This window comes from Nothoprocta perdicaria, unplaced genomic scaffold (assembly GCF_003342845.1).
Source record: "Nothoprocta perdicaria isolate Ctin4 unplaced genomic scaffold, notPer1 scaffold_761, whole genome shotgun sequence".
Taxonomy (NCBI): Eukaryota; Metazoa; Chordata; class Aves; order Tinamiformes; family Tinamidae; genus Nothoprocta; species Nothoprocta perdicaria.
Window position 1 is genome coordinate 5,321 of NW_020456045.1, and position 9,724 is coordinate 15,044.

Consider the following 9,724-nt stretch of genomic DNA (forward strand, 5'->3'; position numbering starts at 1 on the left):
TTAAGGGGGCTGCAGGGGGCCTGGACTAAGGGCAGCCCTGGTCTAAGGGGGGCAGCCCTATGCTGAGGGGCTAGGGGGTGTTAAGGGGCTTGAGGGGGCAGCCCTGTAGTAAGAGGGGTACGGGGGGGTCCTGTATTTTAAGGGGGCTGGGGAGGCTGTGCTAAGTGGGTCTGGGGGGACTGCTTGARGGGTGATGGGGGGCAGCCCTATACTAAGAGAGTGTGGGGAAGGTCCTAAGTTTTTTGGGGGTAGAAGCTGCTTGCTGTACCCTGAGTTCCTGGGTGCTCCGACACCCATCAGCCTCCGTCCAAAATCCGCCCTGTGTCCCCCGCACCGGGTGGTTTGGAGGCGGCCGATGGGATTCCTTGAATGTGGGGATGTTTGGGGGGATCCTTTGGATCCCCCCAATTTGCCAACGCTTTGTACCAGGCCAGCTGCTCCGCACTGATCCTACCTGGCCACCCGGGCCCTTTCCAGCCTGGGATTGTCCCCTCGTGGTAGGACTCGGCCTGTGATCCCTTGGCTCATGGTCCTTCCTATGGAGGTTCCTCAGCCCGGCCCTGGAGCCCCSTTCCCTCCCAGGCAGAGAAGTTTCCGCAGAGATCAAACGCTCCGCTTCCTCCCGCTGCCACCTGGGGCAGATGACATCTCAACTGTCACTTTGCCACCAAAGAGGAGGAGGAGGAAGGGTAGACTGGACTGCTTGGCTGCTATCCAAGGAGCAGGGGGAGGCCAAACGCAGCTCGTGTTTGAGGAGGTTCCAGTTGGTGTCAGGACCACAGCGGTGGTGACTCTGTCCTTGGAGGCTCTTGTGACGCCCCCGCTTTGATGCAGGGACCCCCAAAATACCATTCCTCCTCTTTGCACCCCAGGATGTGATGGGCCTCCACCCTTAGATGTGGCCCTAAGGGACCATTGGACTGGTCCAACTGGGCTCGGGTGGGAGCGGGGACCCCAGCTCCAAGGTCAGCGCTGACGTGTCTGCTCCGGGTCTCCGGGTGCAACGGGACACCCGGATCGTGTTTTTCCATGAGGAGTTTGGGTTTGGAGTGAGGTTCCAGCTCGGATTTGACGGGCATCCTGATGTGAGGCGTTCCCCTCCGCTCCGGGTTCTTCCTTCTCCCCCTCCATCCGATGGGCTCCGTGATGGRAAAAAACGATGGGAGAAGCTGCTTCTGGGCTGGGCGTCTCTGTTAGTCCTGGAGACTTCTCGGAGCCTCTTTATCCCAACCTGTTCCGGCTGTTGGAGCTCAGGAAGCTCCGGAGGGCAAAGAGGGAAGGAGGCGCCGTCGCCAGGGGAATCCGCAAGGGCCGAATGYGGCATTTGGGGCCAAATGTGGCAATTTTTGGGGCCAAGCGCGGCGCCCTGAGGCTGCTGCGCCCACCCCACCGCTTCCCTCCCGCAGTGATCGACTGCCCCATCTGCAAACACCAGTGTTACTTGAAGGACGTTGTGGAAAACTACTTCTTGAGGGACAGCGGGGCCGACGGCAGCCGCGATTCAAGCCAGGTGAGGCCACGCGCTCGTTAGCGAGACGCTGACGAGTCGTTCTTAACGATGCGGTGCTGCTTGGAGCCCAAATGATCTCATTGGGATGAACTCATCTGTGTTTGTCCTTGGGTTTACTCAAGGGTCAACAGTGCCCCTTTTTTGGGGGGCGTTTTTGTGCCAGCTGAGCAAAACTCGAGCTGTTTTATGCCTGTGCTAACAGCTAAAAAAATGGAATGCGGTTTAAAATATATAATATAACGTGGCTGCTGGAATTAAAAAGGTTAAAACGAGCCTTGAGGTGTTGGGGAGAGGTGGAATTGAGGGCACAGCCGTGCTACGAGATGACGGAGAATCCCGCAGGGGGTGTCTGGGGAAGGGGGTGTCTGGGGAAGGGGGTGTCTGGGGAAGGGGGGGTCGTCCCCACACACCCCTCACCCTCCGGGGCTCTGTCCCCCAGTGCTGCACCAGCTGCGAGGACAACGCGCCGGCCACCAGCTACTGCGTGGAGTGTTCGGAGCCGCTGTGCGAGACGTGCGTGGAGGCCCACGCGCGGGTCAAGTTCACCAAGGACCACACCGTGCGAGCCACCGGTGGGTGCGGTACAGCCGGCGCGCGGCTGACGTGGCGGTGACAACCGCGGGGACAACCGCGGTGGCTTTTCCACCCCCCAACACCCCATGCAGGTGGCTCGAGGGCGAAGGAGGGCGAGCGCGCCCTGCTCTGCGCCGTGCACAAGCACGAGCCCCTCGTGCTCTTCTGCGACACGTGCGACACGCTCACCTGCCGCGACTGCCAGCTCAGCGCCCACAAGGACCACCAGTGAGTGCCGGCGGCCCCTGCTAATTAACACCTAATTAGCTGGGGAGAAACCCCGTTGCCACAGCTGACAAATCCCTCCGTTATCCAGCCTGCTCTCTCTTTAGATCAGGGTGGATAACTGACCACACTCATCAAAAACCTAGATTTATGCCACGATTCATACCATAAATCTTGATTTATGCCACGATTCATACCATAAATCTTGATTTAGGCCACGATTCACACCAAAAACCTTGATTTAGGCCAGGATTTACACCAAAAAACCTTGATTTAGGCCAGGATTTACACCAAAAAACCTTGATTTAGGCCAGGATTTACACCAAAAAACCTTGATTTAGGCCAGGATTTAGAATCATAGAATGCTTAAGGTTGGAAGGGACCTCAGAGGTCATCTAGTCCAACCCCCCAAATTACAAATGGTGTATTATTTACACCATAAACCTAGATTTATACCCGGATTTACACCATAAACYTAGATTTATACCATGACCATGAAAAGCTTGATTTAAACCTTGATTTATATCCATTCTTATAATTCTAAATTATAATTTATCAGGGGCTGCTTTTGATTGATCCTGAATAAGTTGATCTGGATTAAGTTGATGTTTAACTGTTAAACTGATCATTAAACTGATCTTTTAAACTAATCATTAAGGAATACCCAAAATTGGACAGCTAGTCTAATCACCCACCAAAAATGCATTGGAATTTAGTCTACAATCTGCTTGTCTTTGGTTAATTAATCCATTAAAAATCTAGCCTGTTGTTTACTAGTCTGGTAAATCAGATTAACTTGACTGTTAATGGGTAAGTGATTTGATTAGTTTTCAAGCTAATTCCAATATACCTAATATTAATCTAAATGATGTCTAGATGAAATCATAAYGTTGGTGTCTAAATGATCGCTAAATTGTGGGAAGTTGTAACTGATAAAAGGTAGTTGATAATAAAAATTCAGCTGATAACTGAAAAAAAATCTGACTAGACATTAAAAACTAGTGTATATGTAGTATGTAAAATAGTGTGTGTATATATATATAGTGTATATATATAATAGCATATATAGTAAGAAATCATATATAGTTTTAGCATATATGGAACTCGATTAAGCTAGAAGTAGTTAGGTTAAATCAATGTTTAATGGGTGTTCTGTGGGTTTCCTTAGCTTGACCAGCTGATTAGTTTTCCCAGGTTTTTAACCCATATTGATTTTATTTTAGTGGGCTTTTAGAAGTGGGGGTTTTTGCTGKCTTTAACGTGGTTTTTATGCCTTAACTCGATGGCAAAGGTTGGCGGAACATCAGGTTGACTTGACTAGAGTTGACTTGTTGCTCTGGTGAGCCCTGCAATTGGGGGGCTGTTGGAGCCCTGCAGTTGSGATGTTGTTGGACTATATCCGGGACCCCCAAGGGCCGTTTCTGCCGGCGGGGGGGACCCATGGATGGGTCTGTCCCCAAGGCCGTTTCCCCCCCGTGCAGGTACCAGTTCCTGGAGGACGCGGTGAGGAACCAGCGCAAGCTGCTGGCGTCGCTGGTGAAGCGCCTGGGCGACAAGCACGCCAGCCTGCAGCGCTCCACCAAGGAAGTGCGCAGCTCGTACGTACCCCCCGGCACCGAGCGGGGTCCCGGCGGCGCCGGGCAGCCCCCCGGCTCATCCCGGGGCTCCCCCCGGCCGGCAGCATCCGCCAGGTGACGGACGTGCAGAAGCGGGTGCAGGTGGACGTCAAGATGGCCATCCTGCAGATCATGAAGGAGCTCAACAAGCGCGGCAAGGTGCTGGTGAGCGACGCCCAGGTGAGCGCTGCCCCCCCCGGCACCAAGGGTGGCCGCCTGTCCCATCCCCGTGTCCACGCCGCTCCCCGTGCCCCCCTGCCCCACGCAGAAGGTGACGGAGGGGCAGCAGGAGAAGCTGGAGCGGCAGCACTGGGCCATGACCAAGCTGCAGCGGCACCAGGAGCACGTGCTGCGCTTCGCCTCCTGGGCCCTCGAGAGCGACAACAGCACCGCGCTGCTGCTCTCCAAGAAGCTGGTGGGTCGCCCAGGGGCTGTGCCCCGTCCTGCGCCCCCTGTCATGCCCTTTTGGGGGACAGGGACGCCCCCCCAGTAGCCCCAGGCCACCAGTTTCCCCCCAGTTTGCTTTGCTTTCCAGGACTGGGCAGGGTGGGGAAGGGGTGTCAGTGAGCAAAGCTGAGCCGTGGGGTGTCACGTCTGCCCTGTGCCCCCCTTTTGCCCTAAAAAGACCATCTTGGAGAGACCTGTCATCGAGTGGGGACACGGGACGGGCACCTGGGGGGGCGGCTGGACCCCCGGTCACCCGGATTGGGCTTGGGAGGGTCCCTGTGGGGTCTTGGCCGCCTCTCCCTGCTCTTCCTTCTGCGTTTCTGGGGTGCCCAGAGCTGCCAGCTCCCCTTGGCAGTGCCCAGGTCCCCCCTCCTGGCACGCCTGGGGTGCCCTGCGTCCCTCTGGCCACATCCCTGTGGTGACACAGGCCCCTCCTATCCTGATGTCCCCAAGGTGCTGCACGGGGGCCCTTAGAGTCGAACTGGGTCCCGTTGGGGCCCACGCAGTTTGATGGRTGCCCCAAGGTGCTGCCCTGTGTCCCCTCGCCGTGACAAGCTCCTCGAGGACACTGCCAGGGGTTCCCTTGGGTCCCCAGAGTGTCGTGGRTGCCCCCAGGATGCTGCTCTGTCCCCTTGAGGTCCCCAGGGTGCTGCTGCTAGGTGTCCCCACAGACTAATGGTCACCCCTAGGGTGCTGCCGCGTGTTCCCTTGATGTCCCTGTGCCGTGACGGGCACCCCGGTGACGCCGCCGCGGGTCCCCTCGGGGTCCCCCCGTCGTGACGGGTGCCCCGCGCCCCCAGATCTACTTCCAGCTCCACCGGGCCCTCAAGGCCATCGTGGACCCCGTGGAGCCGCAGGGCGACATGAAGTTCCAGTGGGACCTCCATGCCTGGACCAAGAGCGCCGAGAGCTTCGGTGAGGCCGCGGGGACACCCTGGGGACCCCCCCCACACCCCCGGGACACGGTGGCCCTGCTGACACCCTCCTCCTCCTCGCAGGGACCATCGTCTCGGAGTGGAGCTGTTCCCCGCCACCCCTCACCCCGCAGCCACCACCGACCAGCCCCATGGCAGGAGCCTCACAGGTACCTTGGGGTGCTGGCGGGTGGGGGGGGGGTGGATTTAGGGTGCAGAGGGGCCACCCATGGGTGCCCCTCACCCTGCAGTAACAGAGCCCCCTCTCTCTACCCGCACCCAGGCTCCCTTGCAGGCCACGGTGGTGAGCAAAGGGCAGTACGCCCCCGGCCCCCTCCTGCAGCCCCCGMGGGGGCCGGCCGCCCCCCAGGGCGCCGGGCACAGGACGGGGACCCCCCCGCTGCCCCCCTTAGCCCGGAGCACCGAGGCCTCCGACTGTCCCCTCCTCGTCCCCGCGCGTCTTCCCCCGCAGCCGGCCGAGATCCCCAGGGACGCGGCGGCCGCTGCCGAGCTGGGTGAGCGGGGGGGACGGGGGGAGGATGGGGAGGAAGGTGCCTGATGTGTTTTTTGTTTATTTTTCTTTATTTTTAATTTGTTTCTATTTATATTTTTTACCTCTGCAGCCCTTGCCCCCCCGGAACGTACTGTGACTGGAGTGAAGAGGTGAGTCGTGGCGGGAGGACCCCTGTGTCCCTTGTCCCCCAAGGCTCTGCTGGCCCTCGTCACCTCCTGCCTTTGGGACTGGGGGGGAAAGGGGTGCCCCCCCTCCCCCATAGCCCCCCTGTGACCCTCCCCTCCCTTRTCACCCCATGCCCAAGGCGACTTGGCCTTTCCCGTCACTTGTCACCTTATTCCCAAGGCTCTTCCCCCYGTGCCCTGGGTGTTGTGGGACACCCTCTCCCCCGACCCCATCCCTTGTCACCCCCTGGGTGACCTGGGGATACCCTGTCCCTTGTCACTGCCTACCAAGGACCCCCCTGTCYTATGTCCCTTACCTAGAGGGCAAATAGGGCCCTCTTGTCAAATGACACCTGGAGATTCCCTGTCCCTTGTCACCGTGTGCCGGGGGGCGGATCAGGGCCCCCCTTACCACCCTATACCTCCTACTCCGCTGTCCCCTGTCACCTTGCATCAAGGCACAGAGCAAGACAGGACCACTGTGTCCTGTCCCAGGGGTCCCCGTCCCAGGAGGTCCCCAACCCTCTCCGGGCCCTGGTGGTTGATGGGGACCCCCGGGGGTCCTCCAAGGTCCCCTCATGACCTCGTTACTCAGGAGAAGGCGGCTTAGCCCTCCCCAGGAGGAGGAGGAGGAGGTCGCTAAGGAGCCGCTCGTTAAGCGGTAATGACAGTGGCTTGGGGAGGGGGACAAACGTCATCCCGTTCCCGAGGGAGGGGTGGGCTGGGACCCTCCTGTCACCCGTATCCAAGGCTTTCCAGTCCCACGTCACCCTCTGCCCGGGTGGAGCTGGGACCCTCCTGCCACCCATATCCAAGGCTTTCCAGTCCCATGTCACCCTCTGCCCGGGTGTAGCTGGGACCCTCCTGTCACCCATATCCAAGGCTTTCCAGTCCCATGTCACCCTCTGCCCGGGTGTAGCTGGGACCCTCCTGCCACCCATATCCAAGGCTTTCCAGTCCCATGTCACCCTCTGCCCGGGTGTAGCTGGGACCCTCCTGGCCCCTGTCACCCTGTCCCCAGGGACCTGCCTGTCTCGTGTCACCCTCTACAGGGAGGCTTCCCTGTCCCTTGTCACCTTGTGTGGGTGACCCTCTTGTCCCTTGTCACCCTATACYGCAGCTCTCCTGTCCCTTGTCACCCTGCCCTCGCAAGGTGACTGGGGCCCTCCCTGTCCCCAAGGGCCTGGGGCTCCCCACTCGGGGTCCCCGGCGCATCCCTGTCCCAAGGGGCTCCCTGCAGCCCAAATCCCAAGGGGCGCGGATCGGAGCGGCCCCCCCTGACGCCCCCGCGCAGGAGCCGTCCCCTCGAGGGCCGYGCCAACGTCCTGCTGCGCAAGGTGCCCCGCGTGAGCCTGGAGCGCCTCGACCTGGACCTCTCGGGGACCGCGCAGCCCCCCGTCTTCCGCGTCTTCCCGGGCACGTCGGCCGAGGACTTCAACCTCATCGTCATCGAGCGGGGGGCGCAGCAGGGGCCGCCGGGCCCCGCCGCGGTCAAGGTGAGTGCCGGGCCCCGCCGCGGCCGCGCGCGCCCGTCCCCGCGTCACCCGCTGCCGCCCGCAGGAGGAGGAGCAGGAGGCTCCCATCGGCACCGGGAGGGACGCCAAGCCGCCGGGCCTGGGCCCCGAGCACCCCGGGGTGCTGGGCGCCCCCGGCGGGGGGGCCGCCTCCTGCCGCGTGTGCCGCCGCGCCGGCGCCGTCGTCATGTGCGACCGCTGCGAGCACTGCTACCACCTCGACTGTCACCTGCCCGCCCTGCAGGAGGTGCCCAGGTAGCTCGGAGCCCGGCGGGGACCCCGTCGTGGGGGACACGGGGCGCCCGTCCCTCCCGTGGGGGACACGGGGCGCCCGTCCCTCCCCCTGGCATCTTCCCGTCCCCGCACTCATGGCGGGTCTGACCCTGCTGGAGCTCCCCGATCCCCTGCTCCTCCTCGGGATCCCCTTTCCTGGGGGAGATTGTGCTGGGATTGTGTGGTCCTGCTGCTCCCTGCATCTCCAGGAGCCACTGGGATCATTTTGGGATGGCCTCTCCCAGGATGCTCCTAATTTCCTGGTACCAGGAGGGGAGCAGAGTTACTGGGAGCCCTTGGGATCCCTCCTGGCATTCGCTGGTGCCACTGGATTCCCTGCTGATGCCTGGCCCCCCCAAATATTTTTTTCCCAATTTTTCCCAGGATTTATTCCCTTTCTGCGATTCCCAGCAGGGATCTGCCTCTGAAGTAGCGATGCCCGGGGGCTTTAAGGTCCTTTTCTACGTTAATATCCCCCGTTGATCCCAAATCCCTGGCACTCCGGCGTGCCCCGTCCCCACAGGGCTCTGCCCTCCGCTCCCAGACCCTGCTCAACATGGGAGCCCTGTAGGAACACGGATCCCTTGGGAAACACTACCCCAGTGCACGTGGGCAGCGAGGCAGGGATCCCTGATCAAGAGGGGAGGCCCTCTTTGATCCCCGAATCCCGGGGMGCTGGGATCCCCRGCCCATAATCCCGGGATTATCATCCATGGCACCTCCCAGCCTTCAATCCCTGGGCACCAGGCCTCGATCCGGCGCGGCATCGGCACGGCGGGGGATCCRCTGGGATCCCCCGCTCCGCCTGTTGCCGGGAAGCTCCGGCTCCCGGGAGCTCTGCTCCCGCTCSATGCCCCCCAACTCCCGCAGCCCCGAGTGGCGCTGCCTGCTGTGCCAGGAGCCGCCGCACGACGACGGCGCCGCCACCGCCTTCCCCGGCGCCGAGGACGGGGCGCCCCGCGGGCTCTCGCCGCTGGACCAGCGGGTGCGTTGGGCGCGGGGAGGCTCCGGCGCGGGGACGGGGCCGCCCCTCTCACGCCCCTCATCTCCCTCGGCGCAGAAGTGCGAGCGGGTCTTGCTGGAGCTGCTGTGCCACGAGCCCTGCCGGCCCCTGCACCGGCTCTGCAGCTCGCCGGTGAGGCCCCGCGCGCCGCCGCCGCGGCGGGACGGAGCCGGGGCGGCCGCCTGACGGCCCCTCCGCTCCCGCCGCGTGCGCAGGAGGGCCCCGCCGACGCCATCGACCTCACGCTCATCCGCGCCAAGCTGCTGGAGAAGCTCACGCCGCCCTACGGCTGCCCCGAGGAGTTCGCCCGCGACGTCTGGAGGATGATCCGCCAGTTCAACCGGCTCACGGAGGTGGGATGGGAACGGCGCCGGCCCTCCCCTGCGCCCGGGGCAGGAGGGAACGCCTGGGGAAGGGCTGGGGCAGGGGGAAGTGAATCCGGATTCCCTGCTCCAAGTCGACTGCGGCATCCCCCTGTGCTGGGAGAGGAAAGAAATGGGGCTGGGGCCTTCCTGGTGTGGGGTGGCGGAGGCCGGGCCACCCTGGGGTGTCTGCTGTGGGTCCAGCCCCCTCTCCCGCCCCTCCTCGCCCCCCAGGACAAGGCGGACGTGCAGTCCATCCTGGGYCTGCAGCGCTTCTTCGAGGCCCGGCTCAACGCCGCCTTCGGCGACCGCAAGTTCTCGGCCCTCCTCGAGCCCGTCGGCGCCCTGGCCGAGGCCGAAGGCTGCCGGGCGTCTCCCGCCGGCCCCCTGGGCCCCTGACTGGCTCCTTAGTGGTGGTGGGGTGGGGGGGTTCTGTGGAAGGGAGGGGGCAGGAGGGGGCTCGTTTTGCCCCCCCTTCCTGCCCCAGGGCCTGGGGGTAGGGATGGGGGGCAACCTGGTACCCTTCTCGCTTCCCCCTCCCCTTTCTTCCCCYTTTGTCCCTGTCTCTGTTGGAGAAATAAAGCCATTGTTCTTGAAGCCATTGTTCTT

The 9,724-nt window shown here is 62.1% G+C and overlaps 1 protein-coding gene across 1 annotated transcript in view; it reads left to right on the top strand.

The window, feature by feature from the left end:
- Window positions 1-9,516, top strand: part of LOC112957819 (transcription intermediary factor 1-beta-like) — a 10,631-nt gene extending 1,115 nt beyond the window's left edge. Inside the window, exons 2-18 of the mRNA XM_026051563.1 lie at window positions 1,407-1,510; window positions 1,950-2,082; window positions 2,176-2,311; window positions 3,790-3,906; window positions 3,990-4,104; window positions 4,193-4,339; window positions 5,172-5,286; window positions 5,370-5,455; window positions 5,569-5,800; window positions 5,909-5,948; window positions 6,559-6,624; window positions 7,258-7,459; window positions 7,524-7,732; window positions 8,621-8,735; window positions 8,811-8,885; window positions 8,969-9,106; window positions 9,350-9,516. Of these exons, the coding sequence (XP_025907348.1) occupies window positions 1,407-1,510; window positions 1,950-2,082; window positions 2,176-2,311; window positions 3,790-3,906; window positions 3,990-4,104; window positions 4,193-4,339; window positions 5,172-5,286; window positions 5,370-5,455; window positions 5,569-5,800; window positions 5,909-5,948; window positions 6,559-6,624; window positions 7,258-7,459; window positions 7,524-7,732; window positions 8,621-8,735; window positions 8,811-8,885; window positions 8,969-9,106; window positions 9,350-9,514 (2,195 nt within the window). The 3' untranslated portion in view covers window positions 9,515-9,516. The remainder of the gene's footprint in view (window positions 1-1,406; window positions 1,511-1,949; window positions 2,083-2,175; window positions 2,312-3,789; window positions 3,907-3,989; window positions 4,105-4,192; window positions 4,340-5,171; window positions 5,287-5,369; window positions 5,456-5,568; window positions 5,801-5,908; window positions 5,949-6,558; window positions 6,625-7,257; window positions 7,460-7,523; window positions 7,733-8,620; window positions 8,736-8,810; window positions 8,886-8,968; window positions 9,107-9,349) is intronic.
- The last annotated feature ends 208 nt before the right edge of the window (window positions 9,517-9,724 follow it).